This window comes from Cantharellus anzutake (assembly GCF_015039405.1).
Source record: "Cantharellus anzutake strain C23 chromosome Unknown EI90scaffold_15, whole genome shotgun sequence".
In the NCBI taxonomy this organism is placed as follows: Eukaryota; Fungi; Basidiomycota; class Agaricomycetes; order Cantharellales; family Hydnaceae; genus Cantharellus; species Cantharellus anzutake.
In genome coordinates this window covers 315683-335038 of record NW_024066965.1, presented here as the reverse complement: position 1 = coordinate 335038, position 19356 = coordinate 315683, and the positions used below count along the sequence as shown (strand labels likewise).

The 19356-nt window shown below is 46.4% G+C and overlaps 4 protein-coding genes across 4 annotated transcripts; all 4 read left to right on the top strand.

Annotated features, from left to right (window-relative positions):
* Nucleotides 1–2635: 2635 nt before the first annotated feature.
* Nucleotides 2636–3409, top strand: EI90DRAFT_3121036 (uncharacterized protein; the record flags this gene model as incomplete). Its single annotated transcript, XM_039063362.1, has 2 exons — nt 2636–2990; nt 3270–3409. The coding sequence occupies 2 exons, from the start codon at nt 2636–2638 to the stop codon at nt 3407–3409; spliced, it is 495 nt and encodes a 164-aa protein (XP_038918122.1).
* A 4340-nt stretch (nt 3410–7749) lies between these two features.
* EI90DRAFT_3178289 (uncharacterized protein) lies at nt 7750–8966 on the top strand (the record flags this gene model as incomplete). Its single annotated transcript, XM_039066355.1, has 7 exons — nt 7750–7789; nt 7846–7897; nt 7949–8063; nt 8178–8256; nt 8472–8496; nt 8548–8581; nt 8634–8966. The coding sequence occupies 7 exons, from the start codon at nt 7750–7752 to the stop codon at nt 8964–8966; spliced, it is 678 nt and encodes a 225-aa protein (XP_038918121.1).
* A 2077-nt stretch (nt 8967–11043) lies between these two features.
* EI90DRAFT_3049552 (uncharacterized protein) lies at nt 11044–11195 on the top strand (the record flags this gene model as incomplete). Its single annotated transcript, XM_039059698.1, has 1 exon — nt 11044–11195. A coding segment is annotated over one exon (152 nt), but the record flags the coding sequence as incomplete, so codon positions are not given.
* Nucleotides 11196–14983: 3788 nt separating this feature from the next.
* On the top strand, nt 14984–15556 carry EI90DRAFT_3014888 (uncharacterized protein; the record flags this gene model as incomplete). Its single annotated transcript, XM_039056831.1, has 4 exons — nt 14984–15054; nt 15163–15261; nt 15289–15390; nt 15430–15556. The coding sequence occupies 4 exons, from the start codon at nt 14984–14986 to the stop codon at nt 15554–15556; spliced, it is 399 nt and encodes a 132-aa protein (XP_038918119.1).
* Between the last annotated feature and the right edge of the window lie 3800 nt (nt 15557–19356).

Sequence of the window (19356 nt, the reverse complement as noted above, 5' to 3'; positions counted from 1 at the left end):
CTTGCATCAGGGGGTGATGGCATTTGGTATCATGACAGGAAAGGAGCACCATGGCGATGCGGAATTTGGACAGGAGGCAATGGGTATTTGAACCCTTTCCCTCAGCAATCTTGATTGGCTGGTATACAGCCATCACCCAGTGAAGATGGTCTTTTGAATTACAGTATGCAACATGGTCTCACTGTGTTTTCAATTGCATGTTCCACATGTGAAAGACTTCCTGAGTTGTCTGCCAATACTGACACTCCTGGTGCCAGCTGAGTTCCAATACCCAGATCCGAAGATACCATTGTCATGTGGATCTGGTTTATTGGGGAAGGAGTCATCCACTGAGGCCTTTCCCTTTCCCTTCACTTTCTCTTTGTAGATGCTCACTTTGGTGAAGAAATCTGAAGGGAATTTAGTATCTTTGGGGACTGGAATCAGAACATAGTCAGGACTATGTGTCATATCCCGGAATCCCGACCCCGCGCACTCCCACCACATCACACCTTCCTAACAACTTCACCATCCCCTACACCACGCCTCCCCACTCCCCAAGTCACCTCCCCTCCTGACTGTCTCAGCTCTGGTCAGGTTGCGGCACACCGAGCCTTGGCCACTCCCATCCCAGAAGCTCGGTTCCGAGTCGGAACATTCGGAGACTCCAGATGTGCTCCGATATCCTGACGGACCTCCGACATCCTGTGACACACCCTTAAACCATTTCTCCACCCATTTCATTTATCTGAGTCACCCAACATCCTTCGGATACGCAACTCCGCTTTCGGGGTTACCCACTTCCTTCGGTGGCCCCACTCACATCATCACTTATTAGTCACCCTCCACTCTTAGCACGACTATTTTCTCCTTATCATTCAGTCGGCTAACCCCCCCTTACCCATTTCTCATTCCTATTCATTTCCCGGCCTCTTACTCTGCCCTCTATGGTCCGACACCTCGGTTCCCCGTTAAAAGATATCGTTCGGGACCTTTCGGTACCTCTCAGTATCATTTGGCACCTTTCGGTGTCCTTTCCACTCCCCTTTATAAATACCCGTAGATTAGAACCTGTAACTCCTCAGTTCTAATCTCGACTAATATGCTACCCAAAGTCCCTCTGAGTGAATCCTGTTCCGTTCTACAAGATACCTCAGACATAAGAAATACAAGGACTAACTGAGATGTAACGGAGGCACAGCACTCCCTCCAAGTCGCTGAGGCCGCGTCCCTCTTAAAGCCTCTTGTACCATCCAGCAGAACCGGGCTTCCTGGAGAAGCTTCGGTCCACCACCGGAGCTCTCGGATTCCCCCTCTAGTTGAGCCCCACCTGCATTCGGACTCACGCATTTCCCCTACGATCTGGGTTTTTGACACTATGTGTCATCTCGACGACCCAGTTGGAATCTTGCTTTCTGGCCCAGGTAATAGCCTATTACCCATTTCCATCCCCTTTTGGGAGGACCGATTTGGACAAATTTAGTATCAGCAGAAAGCTACAATTTAGGAGGATTTATTGGAGCAGTGGGAGAAGGATGAGGAGTAGCGGTTTGGGTTTGGTTATATTCATTTCATTCATTTTATATTACCTATATTGCTTTTGATGTGGGTTTATTTCCATCACTTTCTGTGGCCCCATGGACCATTCATTCCTGGGCACATGGATTTTCCTGTATTTTCCTGTATGATACAGAGGACTTCCCCCCTCAGAAGGGGCCTCCCAATTTGCAGTACCCTTTTGTCTAGAAGATCAGCCATGCCAGAGCACATCCAGAGAACAGCCTAGGACTCCTGACGATTGTCAAGAGTGACCAGGAGTGAGTGTTGATTTTTAGAGATTTTTGTTGATTGTCAGTAGCACCCGGACCATGGCACCTTGCCACCCCCATCACCAACCCTATCCCAGCGCTAGTCCCCCACATTCTTGTCAGACCCAAGTGCTCCTTGAGCCAATCAAGTGATTCCCATGTCAGTTTATTGTCATCACCTGGTTGAACACTCTCTGAATCTAATGGGCATGCCATCAAATATGGTCTATCTGAAATATAAAGATGTACTGAAGCATGCAACATTACCACTCTCACAAGTGAGAGTGAGAAGGTGGCAATGGTCCTGAATGCTTTCTTCAGGAGTACCAATGACCAGGACTGTCCCTTGATCATTGACTAGCGCTTGGAAAGTCTCTGCTGAAATAGACAAGGCTGCAGTCTGAAGCAGAGTTTGTGGGCACCATGCCTTGTCCAAAGCATTACATTCCAACAAGTAGGTAAGCTTCCTGATGGGTTCCTGAAGACACTGGTTGTGAGTTGGTGACAAGCAGTGAAAGTATGAACACATACCAAGTCAGGGTAGTGCAGGAAAGAAAACCTCTCCCAAGTCCAGTGATATGTCCCTTGTGTTGTAGTTTCTCATTTCTTTGTCTTTTTCTTTTCAATCTGTGCTCTCACATGACACCAGAGTTGTCCTTTACTGTTTCTACTATCTGTGTAAACATTAAAGTCCAACTCAGGGTGTGCCACCAGCTGAGTTACAATACCTTGCATAGAGACACAAGGGAGATCAAAGTCCCTCAATATCTGTATTGCTGCATGAGAAAAATCACAAGGACAAAAGATGAGGATACCTTTTGTACACAAGGAGAGGGAAGAGGGCTGGGATGCAATCGGACATCTCTCCAGCCAAGGCCAACCTTGTATGTCTTGGAGACTGGGAATGTGGAACAATCATCCTCCTCATTGCCTTTGCCCTCATCCCCATCATCCTTGTTGTCCTTGTCATCCTCATTGCCCTCATTGCCCTCATCATCCTCATCATCATCGTTGTGTCATCCTCATTGCCCTCATTGCCCTCGTCATCCTGGTCCTCATCATCCTTGTCCTCATCATCCTCATCCTTGTCATCCTGCCTGCCCTTGTCCTTCACCCTCCCATCGTCACTTTCCTTATCAACATCCCTGGAAAACCTGCCCATCACAGCCTGTCTACTCTTTTTTGCAGCACTTGAAGCTGCATGTATGCATGAATGATGATTGCTTGCGCATTGTCCAATCTTCCCTCGTTCAATACCACAGAGAGGATGGCATGGAAAACTGCATTTTCTGTCATATCCATACAATCCCAACCTCCGCTCTGGGCTCCTGGAACTCCGAACCTGACTTCCAGAGTCCTACTTCCCTTCTGCCACCTCCTCCTTGCCGACTTCCAAGAGGTTATCCCACCTCCGGCTCCAACACCACCTTCAGTCTGACTCCGGAACATTCCGGGTCCGACCTCATCCTCGACACCTTCCAGACGAGCACACAACACCTATGCTCCCGACTCCGGACCTCTGCTCCGGAATCCCATTTGCGTCTCCGTCTCTGGAACCTCCGGTCTTAGCTCCGACCTTGGACTTTGACCCCACCTCTGCTTATACCCATTGTATTGGTTAGCTCATTCCATTTAATTATGTTTGCCAATATTCCGGAGTTTAACTTCCAAGTTCGGACTTTCCGGACTTATCTCGGACCTTGCAACTATTGCATTGCTCCATTCAATTCCGCTATTCTCCCTCATTCCTATTTGGGCTGCTGCTTCCTTTCTATTCAGTCAGCTAGCCATTCCTGACTCCCATCCTCCTTCCTTCCTCCTTGGGCCTTGGCCCTTCATTCCTCCTTTGGGAAACACCATTGAGTCAAACACTTGACCCTCAGTGTTGTTCCTCTTTCCATCTCCCTTTGTCTCCTTTCGTCTTACCCTTGTTCCTTTTGATTCCAGACCCCTCCTTATATACAATGTACCTAGTAACTTGTAACCCCAGTCCGAAATCGACTTGAATTCCCCCCAAGAGACTTTCCCTCTGCTAGATCCGAAATTAGGGACCCCTAGGACAACCAGCAATGGCACAGCACTCCGCCTGAGTCGCTGAGGCTGAGGTCCTTCCACGCTAAGTCTCCGATTCCACTCCAGAGTCGTCTGAATCCGCACGGTTCTAACATTTTCCATGTAAAGCCTCAAAGGCAAAGAATAATGCATCAATGCACCTGTGCATGCATTATTGAGAAGGGTAGAAACTGGCAGAAGTTGTGTGCCAGTGGCTGTTGAGGTTGGGAGCATGAGACAGGGGGGAGACAAAGAGTGTGTGTGCCAAATTGAGGATTTCCCCTAATCAAGATGAATATCGGCTCTCATAAACATGACAGACATGTACTGGTGGTTGGATCCCCATCCTAGGCATTCATCCTAAAAGATTTCAGCATCAATAGAACACTTGGATACTTACATACATACTCAAGATTTCCATAATTGTGCATCTTCAAGCAAGATTGAGATTCCCCATGCAGCAAACAGGAAATTTGACGAAACAGCATGGAAGTCAGAGTTCCTCTGGTGCTTCAGAGCCAAGTCCAACAATTTAGTGGATCAAGAAGAGGAGGATGTGCCTGTAGTGACCAATGGAAATGGTGAACTCCCCATTGTGCTCATTTATATGCAGAAGACTCAGACTCATCGGTTAGAACACTGAGAGCATGAGATACCCAAGTCATCACTTTCCGCTTGTCACTGGCCTCATCAGGGAGGCTGGTTGGTAGATCTGACTCAAGAGGAAGGAGTGGGATACTCTCTTTGGTCAGATACTGGTGGCAAGCTATCAGGGCAATAGCCCCAAACCCTGAGCCATATGTAATTACGATGTACATATAGTCACATGGGTAAGTGGCAACTTCCAGTTAACCGCTTACACACACCATAAAATACACATCATCATATCACTTACAGCCTCGTGTGCTGATGTCAGGGCAATAGCCCCAAACCCTGAGCCATATGTAATTAAGATACATATAGTCATGTGGGTAAGCAGTAACCTCTGGGTAACTGCTTACACACTACTGTAAAATACACACCATTGTATCACTTATGGCTCTGTGTGCTGAGACCTCACAGCTTCCAAGCTCCCTGGAAGAGTGCTGAACAGGTTGACTTGTCCACCCTGAGAATCCTGCAAGAATAAACAAGGGATCCCAAGGGATCTCAAGGATGTGAAGATTGAAAAGGGGAGAGGTTCCCAGCTCATTGATGACAGCCATGTCTGCCATGGCATGGAGATCAGCAGCATCTTCAAAGTCTTGCAGTGCAATCTGAGTGTCCAGAGTGCTCCCTCTTCCATCTCCTCATCCTCCCACACAAACTTCTTGAGTGACCAAGCCATTCTGACAACACCAACAACACCCCCTGCATCCCCATAAACATCCCTTTCAGGATGGCCATACACATGAAGGGTGAGGTTTTTGGGCAGGGGCTGCTTCCAGTGATCCTGCCTTCAGTCCTGCTCAACCCACATAGAGAGATGGTAGACAGATTTGGGAGATGAATCAAAGCCATGATGTCATCCATCCTGAACCCATCCCAGAACAGGGAGATTTCCCTCAGAGAACAAAGCCCTGCAGGGATCCTTTAGCCGATCCATTTGGTTAGATCTCCAGGCCCATGCCAGAAATAAGGTGATTCTGGTATGTGAATGCATAGGACCCTCAAGTTGGGGACCAAATGGAGCATCAATGCAAAGTATGTGTGGCACAACCCAGAGATGGCAAGAGGGCCTACACCCATCTCTTCCCCAGCTCATTGCATGGAGTCAACTTCCTCTGGATCAACTGAGGGCTGACCCTGATGGTCCCACTCTATCTCTGCCTGGTGGACCAACACCCCCAGATCTGGTCAAGCCATGATGTGTGACTGAATGGTGGCATGAAGACATTGGGAAACCAGGGAAAGTGTGATTAGGGTCTGGAGCATGCCAGTGCAATGCTCTGCAATGCTCTGCAATTTCACAAAGAGTTTCATTTGGAAGTGCATTCATGCTATGGGCAGCCTGTGTCAGTGATGAACTCCCTCAAAGCTGTCCCAAACTCACATCTGAAGGTGGGTAAAGAGGGAGTGAAGAGGAAGTTGAGGTGGTAAAGAGGAAACAGAGGCAGTGGATCCCACCTTTATACCTTCTGGATCTGCAAATCAGGTGATCAAGTAAATATTTTCTTGATCATGTGGCACCAAGACAGGTGAAACTTTCACCAGGGGGAAACTGCTATGTATGCAGGAACCCCACTTGTTAACTATGTCTAACCACCTGTAAAATCCCCTGTAAACTCCTATCCCTTGTAAGAAATGATGAGGCACCATTTTTGTAATGATATTTTCCATTTTTCTCCATAATTTATTCATTGATGCCATGTGTGTTGATGTGCCACATGAAAAATCCAACTTGACCACATGATCAAGAAAAATTTATCTTGATGCATAAGGTGGGAGCACTGCCACATTTCCTTCATGGGGTTATGATATGAGTTGGCCCCTTTCATAGGGAATCACAGCCACAGAATCATCATCACAGTCACATCTAGGTATATAAGATCCACTTGCCCATTATTTTCCTCCAGTTATGGCTTCCACCTCTAACACCATCCCCATGTCCCAGGCTGACTATGATGCATTGAAGCATGCATTGTTCAAAGGGTTTGCAAAGGCATGTTGAGTTTTCCCTTTTTGTTTCTGCCAACCCTTCCAACTCATAGGTCCCATTGTCCAGAATGGACCTCCTGCCACACAACCATGAGGTCAGCTGGCATTGGGTGGCAGAGCACCACCACACATGGTGACAAAGGACATTGAGCAGTACACCATGGCTGGGCTCTGCCCACAGATGACTTGATCGAGGTGGATTCGAATGGGTTCTTGGCTGGAGATGAACTGATCCAGATCATCCATGGGCAGCACTGCAAGGCTGTGCTGCAAGTGGTGATTGCCATGGAGCTTGGGTATATCCAGGACCTTCTGGTCAAGGAACATGAATGCCAGGGTCTGTCAGCCACACAGATCTGATCGATCCATGCATCCTCCAATGCATGGTGGTTGGTAGCATTATATGGAAAGAGTAAGGATATCTACAATATGTATGCATTCCATTCGCTAACCACACACAACACATGATTGCAGAGGTCTCTCAGGATGGGATCATGTTTCAATCCTGGTTGTTGGAGGATAACCTTCAACAGGCCAAAGTGCCTCTGACATGGGCAGACTTCATGCCTGTGGTGCTGGTCATACTGGAACAGGACCCACCCCCAACCCCGGATGCGATGAGGAACTTCACAGCTGTCTGCAATCAAACCTTGCCTGAAGTCTGGTGCCCTGAGGCAGATGTTCAGAATCCTGCACTGGATACCTTGGTTCCATGCAGAACACAGGGAGATAGCATTCAAGCCTTGGCACAACCAAGGAATGCACAATGTGAGTGATGATTTCTATTTATTTATTTATATCTTCTGCTCACCACTTTGTTGATAGTTCTTTGCAGCTGCCACAGAAATCTGTCTGTGGCAGTTGATTCCAATGGTGACCCAATATGTTTTCTTCCATCCTAGTAGTCCTACTAAGTTTCTATAAAAGGAAATTTTCCTTCATGGAATTTCCTTATATGGAAATAAGGGTTTGTAGTTGTTTGGGATTGTAGTGTGAAGTCTCTGGGATAATGTGTACCTCCAAAACCTTGCCTTGCACTCAAGTTTTATCCACAAACAAAATGTCTTGATCCACTCAATACATCTCCATAGCCACTTGGAGTTCTTCCATGGTCTCAAACTTGGTAGGAAGCTTTGGAAATGCATGTTAAATGGCCAGCATCATTACTTGAAAAGCTCTATCTGCTTCATTATTTTGGCACCAGTAGTGCAAAGATAATATGGATATATGTGTGTGCAAAATGGCCATTGTCATTCTCATGAAATAAGCATCAATGTCTCAACAAGCTGTTACGTCAGAGCATGAATTTTCAGGTGAGTTAAAAATCAAAGGCTTCTGCCTTTCATGCTAATTGCATCAACACTCTAAGGCCATGTGTGGTGGAAAGGAGAAAAAGAGTACAAATACCACCTCCATGATGTGTAAGCTGTTCCTTCATAATGTGTCAGAGGATGCAGTTGAGACTTTGTCAGTGTGTACTGGATGGATGATGCTCAATTACCAAGAGGGGATGCATATTTTGAGAGGACTTTGATGACACATGGAGGCAAGGGAAAGATAGTTGAGATAAGGCCTCCATCAGAATCTGTGAGTGCTCCAAGTTGAATGGGTTGCCTGAGGCTGATGCTAATGCCACTCCTTTGGGATGACCAAGTAAGGGCTATCATACATTTTACTCTAGCTAGCTCACACTGTCATCAGATAGTGAGATTGCAAGTATACTGGGATGCCAGTATCCCAGCAGCTGCCAATGGGATTCTGGAGGAACTCCATGAGGAGTGTATGTCTTAAGGTACAGAGCCCAGAACCAAAAGTGACCAATTTTGCAGTTGCCATGAATTAATTTGTCTCAATGATGCCTTTATTTCTTGTCTATGGAGAGATATCAAACATGAGCATCCATATTTCTATCTACACACTGTATTGATCCTGTGAATAGATTCATGTCTGGTGGTAGAATCCATCTTTGATGAAATGCCTGGGATTTTGTGCCAGCTCATTATGAGGACTGGTTTTTAATGTAAGGCACATCTCATAGTGAACTAAAGAGCCCATGTTAATTTAGTACTAGCTGGTTCTTCCAAGGTGGGCTCAAAGGGTTCCAGGTGAGTATGCAATTTCTATGTTCAAGTTATGTATCATTGACCACTTACTTAGCCCATTAAGGGGCTATGTGATGGTCCTTCCTCTGGGAGGTGGGATCTGGAGAAGGAACTCCAAGCCTTTCATGGCAGGAAGGGTTGGATTCTGGCTGCAGCTGATGAGCTTTGGATGCTTGCCTCTGAGGCCAAGGATCTGGAGAGTGCAGCCAGCAACTTCATAAGTCCAAAGGTTGAAATGTTTTTGCAGGAGGGAATTGAACATGAGGGGGTTTACAACAAGTACCAGTATGGTTCAGGGGTTGGGGCAGGTTGTTTTGACCACCTTTCTTTTGTCATCCTCTGCAAGCTCACCTTCTTCTGTCAACCTCTGTACTGTCAACCTCTGTAACCTCTTTCACTGGTCCTCAGTCTTCAATACAATAGAATTATACATATTTCAATATAGTAGAGTTAGCACCCACAGCTATCCCCCATTCCTTGATGAATGATGACCACAGCACTGACAGTCACAGTGATCTGGGCAGGTTGCCAGCACAAATCGCCCATCTCAGTGACCACAGGGTTTGCCGCATTCTCTCAGCTCACCAGCAAAGGATCCCCTTTGAGAAAGTTGGCAACCAGGGGCATAGTTGCAAACTTAACTGGGGTCTGGATGTGAATATGATAGATTCCAGCACTGAACCCATCAAGTAGCTTATCCAAGACCATAAGTTTATTGGGTCTACTCCATTCCCATACTGGACAAAAATGGAGGCCAGAGTCACAAGAGCCTTGAGTTTGGTCCCACCCTTCAAATGACTGACAGTTCTTGTCTAGTCCTGGAGACATGTTTTCCTGCCATGGTCAAGAATAGAAATAGAAGGCCTAAAAAATATCATGTTAGGTTGGAAAGATCCAACAGAATCACACAGGCTCACCCAAGGATCAAAAAGAGCACCACCCCTTCTGAACAGAAGCATTAACATAACACACTATACATCATACAGCTTAGGTGACTAACCTTCCTTTGCCTTTGCAGTCCTTGTGTGCTTGCTCAATCAAACCCATTTTGTTGGGTGATAAGGTGATCTTTATGACCAAGTGCTTGTGAGCACACAGCCCAATGAGTGGCTTTCCTTGAAAATCCCTAGACTCCCCAAATCAAATGACTCTTAAAAGAGCCTTTCAACCATGAAACTGGTTCTAGTTGTGCATTGACTGTCATATCCATCCCTGGCCATCGACTTCCAGTCCCTCCGATTCCTCCGTTCCAACTCCGCTCCTCCCTCTCTCAGTACCCCTCGATGGTCACCACCCCCCCATTCCAATTTATTACCTACACCTCCCTAAGTACGGAGCCCCGAAGACTTCCGGACAGCTCCGACGTCCACTAGTGCACCCCCGCCTCCGCTGAGCAATACACTCGCCTGCCCTGCAGAGTCCACCTTCGGGCTTATCCCTCCTTTCCATTTCTGGGTTATCGCCTGCCTTTCCGCTAACCCCGTGAACCAACTCGTCGGTAATATTCAGTCAGCTAATGGTTAAACCCCGTTAGCTCCGCTCCGTTCGGCTCCGCCAATTGCGGAACCGTCTCCACTGTAACCATATATATATCCCACTTGTACATAGGTTACGCCCCAGTAGAAAAATCAACTAGAGTTCCCCCCTAGGTTCTAATTGCCAGTCAGTAAGTTAGGGCACGGACGTGTCACTAGGCACAGCGCTCCTGGCAGAAGTCGCTGAGGCCGAAGCCCTCCGTTACGGAGACATTCTTTCGTCTCAAGTCTGGTCTCTGACATTGACCAGGTTTCTGAGCTCATTGGTGGAAGTTTGATCCTCGATGTCACCCAATGCTTTATAGTGGGAAGCATGGGCCTTTTGAATGCTGCTGGAAAAGGCCTTATTCTTGTCCATTGCAGCCCCTGAGCAGAGGTCTTTGAAGTTCAGAAGATGGCCAATGGATAGAAAAGATCCCTATGACCAGTGAACAATGGTGTGGCAGTGAGTGTGACCAACATAGCACAAGTCTAGGCAATGGAAAGTAGGGGGTTCCAATATAGGTGTGCTTCATCCACCCATACAGACAGGAACTGGTAGGACTGGGAGTAGATGGCAAGGGAGACTGCTTGGAACTCCCTGCCTTCAAACCTTTATCCTGACCTGTGTAAATGCAGTGATCCAAACCAACCGCCTAAAGTAGAGTACAAAGGAATTTCATGTGATGGGAGGTGGTTGGGGTGGTGGATTTGGAGAAATGGCCAGAAAATGAAGAAAAACAACAAATAAAAGGGCCTCACTCCCAGTGCATTGCCAAGAGGGGGGAAAGGCTTTTCTCATTCCTGTGCATGATTGATAGAGCAGGGTTTGGGGCACAGCCCCAAGGCCCTCCGCAGGAGCAGGGGTTCAAGGGGCTGGCCCCTTGGTTCATAAATAATCACCATATATCTCATTATTCCTTTAGCACATGGGGAACAATAATACCAAGGATGTCGTTGCATGGGGCGGAGCCCCAATGGGGTCTGGGGCAACGCCCCAGGGGGGTTCAGGGCACAGCCCCGATGCCCTCCACAGGAGCTAGAGTCCGAAGAACGTGTGGGTGTGCGAGGAACGAGCACCCCACAGGTTTAAGGTCTCTAGTCTCATAATGAAGTGAGGTTGAATGTATTGATCAATACAAATTAAATTCATAAGCAATACAGTTTTGTGAGCCGTGGGAGCGTTTTCAATGTTAACAATTGTACTAGACAACCTGTCGTGGTGTAATAATATCAAATGGAGAGGTGATCATGATGCATCCATTGCAGAAAACCCCATGGAAAACGGTTGAAAACTGAAGGAGATACAAGTGGTGGCCCATCCCAGCGCGAGTTGTGTGCGTGGGAAACGGTCTCCACGGCCTCATACAGGCTGTTTAACGATATGTACCAATAATACGAAATACAAAGGATGCTAATAGAAGCTCATTGAAAAAAACCCGACGAAAAACGAATGGGATTTGACAGAGATATGCATGTAAATGTCTTTTGTGTGTGAAAAAATGTGAAAAAACGTCCCACCGCCTCATACACCCTCATTTGCAATGTGCGCCAATAATATAGAATGGCGATGGCGTTAATACAAGTATGTACGAAAGAAAACGACGAAAAAAGAATCATAATTGACAGAGATATGAATGTGCATGCTTTTTTTGGTGAAAAATTGTGAAAATCCATCCCACTGCCTCATGAACGCTCATTCGCGACTTGCACCGATAATATCCAATGGTCAGGGGGTTGGTACGGGCCCATTAAAAGAAACCCGACGAAAAACGAATGGAAACTGACAGAGATACTAATGTACATGCTTTATGTGTGGAAAAAACGTTCCCCCTCCTCATTCACGCTGATTCACGACTTTAACCAACAATAACAAATGGAAGTAAAGTTGGTACGGGCCCATTGAAAAAAACTCGATGGAAAACGGTCAAGAACTGAGGGAGATACCAATCCAGTGTCAGCTCCGCGGCTGATCTGTGCATGGGAAACGGTCCCCAGCACCCTATAGATGTTTTAAAAATATAAAAGAATATTAGGTACCTGCATTAATACTATATAAAATGGTTCGCAAAATTTCAGGCCATTCGGCCCAGTATCAAGCGAGATATAATAAATTATGTGATTAACTTTCACTTGGCACCCTCAAAATCGCAGAATATCGAGTTGAGGTAATAATACAAATTGTAGAGGACATTAACGCGTGCACGTTAAAAGAAACCCGAAGACAGGAACTGACAGAGATACCAATCCAGTGTCAGCTCCCCGCATGATCTGTGCGTGGGAAATGTTCTCCAGCACCTCACAGGTAATTGAAAAATATGTAAAAATATCAAGTACTTGCGTTAATGATATACAAAGTAGCATGCAAATTTTCAGGACAGTTGGCCTAGTATCAAGCGAGATATGATAAATTCTTTCAGTTATTCTGACTTGGTACCCTGTCAGGGCACACCCGCCTGACCCAGCCCCACCTAACCCGGTGCCCCACCATCCGCTCCTCCCGACCTCCCCCTCTTTTCCCTTCCCTTTCTTCTTCCCCTTCTTTTCTATTCTCTCTCCTCTTTATTCCTTTCTTATCACACGGACGACTTTGTCATATCCATCCCCGGCCATCGACTTCCGATCCCTCCGTTCTAACTCCGCTCCCCCCTCACCAACCTCGGAGCCCCCGTATTCTGCAAACCTCTCGGTACCCCTCAATGGTCACCACCCCCTCATTTCAATTTATTACCTACGCCTCCCTAAGTACGGAGCCCCGAAGACTTCCGGACAGCTCCGACGTCCGCTAGCGCACTCCCGCCTCCGCTGGGCAATACACTCGCCTGCCCTGCAGAGCCCACCTTCGGGCCTATCCCTCCTTTCCGTTTCTGGGTTAACGCCTGCCTTTCCGCTAACCCTGCGAACCGACTCGTCGGTAATATTCAGTCGGCTAATGTCTTAACCCCGTTAGCTCCGCTCCGTTCGGCTCCGCCAATTGTGGAACCATCTCCGCTGTAACCATATATATACACCACTTGTACATAGGTTACGCCCCAGCAGATAAATCAACTAGAGTTACCCCCCCTAGGTTCTAAGTGCCAGTCAGTAAGTTAGGGCACGGACGTGTCACTAGGCACAGCGCTCTTGGCAGAAGTCGCTGAGGCCAAAGCCCTCCGTTATGGAGACATTCCTTCGTCTCAAGTCTGGTCTCTGACAGACTTCCTTTGTATCAATGTACCATTGACCTGGCTGCAGTGTAACGTGCCCGAACCCGGACACACCAGACGACCCCCCTGCATACCGGACGCTCCTAGGACCTCTTACGGAGGTACCTGGATGGAGGTGGCTGTGTGGTTGGATGATGTGGTGCTTCCCACGTGGCCTTCAACCACATGTATATAAACACAGCCTAAGTGGGAACTGAGAAGCAACCTTCTTCTCACATTTCCCACTTTAGGCAAGTAGCTTACACTCCCCCTGATAATAACAATAACACATTTCCCACTTTAATCTCAGTGGCCAGGGACCCTTGTCTGCTTCGGGCCCGTTGTTACATGCGCCCACGTCATACCTACCGGACCCTCAGCCTCGGGCGATACACCCGGGCGCTCTCGACCCCGGGTCGGTCCCTGACATACCCTCAAGATCGCAAGATCATAAGTTTGAGTAATAGTACACATTGTAGGAACCATTAACATGCGCCCGTTAAAACAAACCCGAAGAGAAACGAATGGGAACTGACAGAGATACGAATGTAGTGTCTGCTCTGCGCGTGGTCTGTGCGTGGGAAACGTCTTCCAGTGCCTCACGGCATGTTAAAAAAATATGAAAAAATGTCAAAAACTTGCGTTGATAATATATAAGCAAATTTTTAGAACATTTGGTAAAGTATCAAGCGAGATATAATAGATTACTATACAGTTTGTGCATGGGAATGCGATAAATCGGCGTAATCTCCTCAGGATCGCCGAACGACGAGTCGGACTAATAATACAACATGTAGAGGACATTGAGACGCACCCATGGAACAAAACCCGAGGAGAAACAGATGAGAACTGAGAGAGATATGAGAGATTTATGTGAAAATCACGTGTATATGTTCAGTTTAAGGAAATTCATGTGAGTAATGAGTTTAACCTCCCACAACTTTTTCCGTGCACAGACATATGCGAAAAAGTACTAATACCCCCACTCAAAACCGGTTCAAACCCCCCATGGGAGCAACCCTTTTTTGCTCCCATGTGACTTTGGCATGTAAAATAGATAGATAAATAGGTAAAATAGGTAGATAGGTAAATAAAAGTAGATAAATAGGTCATAATAATCGTGAATAGTAATAAATAAAATAATAAAAATAGTAGTTGTTTGTTGTTGTATTAGTAATTTTTTTTTTTGGTTGTTTTCACTAATTAGTTATTAATAAGTAATGATAGTATTGTTGTGTTAGTTATTTTTTTTTTGTTGTTGTTTTCGCTAATTAGCAAATACAATTAGATAATAATAGTAATAGTGGTGTTGTATTAGTCATGTTTGGTTATGTTTTCGAAATTGGCATCTACCATAAATGGTGGTACTGTTGTATTCTCTCTTTTTCTTTGTATTTTGCTATTAGCATGTAAAATAAATAGGTAAATAAAATTGAATAATTAAAATGTGGAGCAGAATCAAATGAAGGGTTCCATATAAGGTAAAAATTTGAGAAAATTCACGGCAACATGGCACAACATGAAGCAGAAACATCCAAAAAAAATAACCAAGGTGTCCTGAATAAAATAAAATCTGAAAAAATTGCGGCAATGTGGGACAACAAAGGAAAATAAATTTTATATAAAAAAATTCACGGCAACATAGAATAAAAAGACAGAAAAATAAAAGCAAGGTGCTCTCCCTAAAATAAAATCCAAAAGAATTCATGGCAATATGGGGAACACTGTTTTATAAACTTACAAAGGAATACCAGACAAAACTTGATCAGTTGGGGTGGTGGGTTTGCAGAAATGGGCAGGAAATGAAGGAAAACAGGGCCTCACTCCCAGTGCATTGCCAAGAGGGAAAGGCATTTCTCATTCCTGTGTATGATTGGTGGTGCAGGGTTTGGGGTGCAGCCCCAAGGCTCTCCGCAGGAGTGGGGTTCGGGCAAGGCCCCGATGGCCCTCCACAGGAGCAGGGGTTCAAGGGGCTGGCCCCTTGGTGTAAAAAATAATCAAATATGTCCAGGGGGGTTTGGGGTGCAGCCCCAGGCTCTCCGCAGGAGTGGGGCTTGGGGCATTGCCCCAATAGCTCTCCGCAGGAGCAGGGGTTCAAGGGGCTGGCCCCTTGGTGCATAAATAATCACCATATATCTCATTATTTCTTTAGCACATGGGGAACAATAATAACAAGGATGTCATTGCATGGGGCGGAGCCCCAATGGGGTCTGGGGCAACGCCCCAGGGGGGTTCGGGGTGCAGCCCCGATGCCCTCCGCAGGAGCTAGAGACCGCTAAACATGTGGGTGTGCGAGGAACGAGCACCCCACGGGTTAAAGGTCTCTAGTATATAATAAAGTCAGGTTGAATATATTGTTCTATTCAGTTTTTGAATGGGTCAATTCAGTTCTCTGAGCCGTGGGACCTGTTTCAATGTTAACAATTGTACTAGATGACCTATCTTGGTGTAATGATAAAAGATGGAGGGGACGTTTGAGCGATTCCAGTGCAAAAGACCCCATGAAAAACGGTTGAAAACTGAGGGAGATACGAGTGGTGGCCCATCCCAGCGCGAAGTGTGTGCGTGGGAAACAGTCTCCACGGCCTCATACAGAATGTTTGACGATATGTACCAATAATACAAAATACAGAGGAAGCTAATAGAAGCTCATTAAAAAAAACCCGACGAAAAACGAATGAGATTTGACAGAGATATGCATGTACATGTCTTTTGTGTGTGAAAAAATGTGAAAATCCGATCTACTGCCTCATAGACCCTCATTCGCGATTGACGCCAATGATATAAGATAATAAGGGCGTTGTTACAAGTATGTAAAAAAAAGACGGTGAAAAACGAATGATAATTGACAGAGATATGAATGTATATGCTTTTTTTGTGAAAAATTGTGAAAAACCATCCCACTGCCTCATGAACGCTCATTCGCGACTTGCACCAATAATAGCAAATGACCAAAAAATTAGTTCGGGCCCATTAAAAGAAACCCGACGAAAAACGAATCAAAATTGACAGAGATACTGATCTACATAGTTTATTTGTGGAAAGATCGTGCTACTTCCTCATACACGCTGATTCACGACATGCACTAACAATACCAAATGTAGAGAAAGTTAATCCGAGCCCATTAAAAAAACCCGACGGAAAACGGTCAAGAACTGAGGGAGATACCAATCCAGTGTCAGCTCCGCGGCTGATCTGTGCGTGGGAAACGGTCCCCAGCACCCTACAAATGTTTCAAAAATATATAAAAATACCAGGTACTTGCGCTAATACTATATAAAATGGTTCGCAAAATTTCAGGACATTCGGCCCAGTATCAGCGAGATATAATAAATTATGTGATTAATTTTCACTTGGCACCCTCAAAATCGCATAATATCGAGTTGAGGTAATAATACAAATTGTAGAGGACATTAATGCGCGCCCGTTGAAAGAAACCCGAAGAGAAACGAATAAGAACTGACAGAGATATGACTACAGTGTCACCTCTGCGCATGATTTGTGCGTGGGAAAACGCTTCCCAGCGCCTCACAGATGTCTTAAAAATATAGAAAAATGCCGAGTACTTGCGTTGATACCATATGGATAGTTCGCAAAATTTCAAAACATTTAGTCCAGTATCAAGCGAGATATATGGCATTTGTCCACTTTGCTACCTTTTCAATTCAATGGAACAAGTCATGTGACTTTGATCGGTGATCGGATCAACATCTCTCTCTCTCCCTCTCCCTCACACACTCTCTGGGCTCTCTGCTAACTGTAGCACTCAATCTTGCGCTTGGGATATCCCCAATATTGAGCAACTCAACACTCTGTTGCCACTTCTGGGGGAAATCTTGCAAAATCTTGCAAAACTGCGATCACAATGTGAGATTCCCTCTTAAACTCAATCATCAACTGTGTTTCATGCCCAAACTTTAGGGCTGATGAAAGACAATCACGGCCTGAAGTACGAATACAACAAACACCAAGCCCTGAAACTTTTCGACGTACACACCGCTCAGAAAACCGTGATGAACGCCGCCTCCATTCTCCAACAGGACGGCGCGCTCCTGCTCCTCCCAGCAGCCCCTTCAGCCACTGCCACATGATCGGTGGGCACAGAAGTTAGACCGCATAAATCAGGGAGATGCTGCAGCTCTTGAACGCTTGCAAATATACAATCAATTGCCCCCTCATCCACAACGCAATGCACGTGGAAGGCCCCGTGGAAGGCCCCATGGTCGAGCAGGCCATGTTCGTAGCCAATCTTTGCCAAGCCAAGGGGGGCATGGACCACAACAGGGTCCTAGAGGTGGTATCGCAAGCCGTGCCCAATCACTTGGCCGCCGCTTCCCCTCTCCTCCACCAGCACCACGTGCACGTGGTCACAATCTCCCTCCTTCCCCACTTCGTCACCCAGTACCCCTTCATCCAGATCATCAGATCGTCCAGCAGTATTGGCTCCCATATCAAGAGGGTCCAAATATACATACTGCATCAGACAATCTCGGTGGAATGAATGTTCGTTGCCCCCAATGTGGCGCTTTGCACTGGGAGAGGGAGAAACTTGCAAATTCACGAGTCAATCACCCACGTTTTGGGTCTTGCTGTCTGCAAGGAAAAGTTCAACTCCCTCACCCACGTCCCCCACCTCCACTGCTCCAATGTCTCCTCACTGTGCACTCTCACTCTGCAAATGAATCGGAAGCATTCAAGACCAAAGCCTGAGAGTTTCGAACAAACATTCGTCGCTATAATGCTGCACTTGCATTTGTCTCATGTGGGATGAAAGTCGAGGATGGTTTTGTGAATCGCATGAACCAGCGAATCCCAGGTGCTGGCCATACACGTTTCAAGTCCATGGGACGTTGTACCATTGCATCGGCTCACTGCTGCCACAACAAGGGGAACAACCAAGATATGCTCAACTCTACATCTATGATCCCCAGGACGATGCAGCAAGACGCCAGATGAACCAGCTCCGTGTGGATCAGAATGCAGACCAAGACCCACAGCTCATGCTTGACCTGCATGATCTCATGGTGGAGCATAACCCTTGGGTGCAAGTATATAGGTGAGTCATGCAGTAAGCTCTTATCCAAAGAAAACAGTGCACTTATATATTGTAAAACAGAACTGGGCATGAACGAATGCGCGATACCCCTCTTGATCGGCGTGACCTCCCTCTACGCATCCATGTTGACATCCAGCAAGATCAACGGCGCTATAATGCTCCTGTCGTGGATGAGATTGCAGCCATCATTCCTGGAGATGGTACAGATGCTGACAACACCCGTGACATCATTTTACATCGAGTTGGTGGCCCACTTCAGCGCATTTCTGAGACTCATCCTGCCTATACTCCCCTCCACTATGTCCTTCTTTTTCCATATGGAGAGTGTGGTTGGCATGTTGGAATCCCTTTCCACAATGCCCAAGCTGCTGATGAGGGTGAAGGTCAAGATGATGAGCGCAACAATGATGATGATGAGGATGATGAGGATGAGGGACCAGGCATCGCTGTGGTGCGGAGGAAGGTCACTAAAGTCTCTCACACTTGATTCCACGCCTATCGCCTGTTCAAGCGTGAGATCCAAAATCAGAACGGTCAGTGGGTCTCAGACTCAAGCCTTCTTTTGCATGGTGGTATGTAATTCTAAACTATATATATATGATCACTTCACTCACATGTTATTGTAGGCCGCTTATTCCTACAGTATTTGGTCGATCACTGGGCTGCAAATGAGCAGATGCGACTCAACTGGATCAGGGAAAACCAGAGGACCATTCGTGCAGAATGCTACCAAGGTCTCATCGATGCTGTTCGCAATAATAATGACCCTGCTCAGGTCGGTCATCGAATCATCCTCCCTTCCTCCCATCCTGGCAGCGTTCGCAACATGCTCCAGCTCTTCCAAGATTCCATGGCCATCACCCGCTTCTTTGGCTTTGCATCATACTTTGTCACAGTCACAGCCAATCCCCAGTGGCCAGAGGTTCAAGCCGCTCTCGAACCTGGCCAGAAAGCTTCTGACAGACCTGACATCGTTTGTCGAGTCTTCTATCAGAAGCTACGTGCATTCCTCAAAAATCTTGA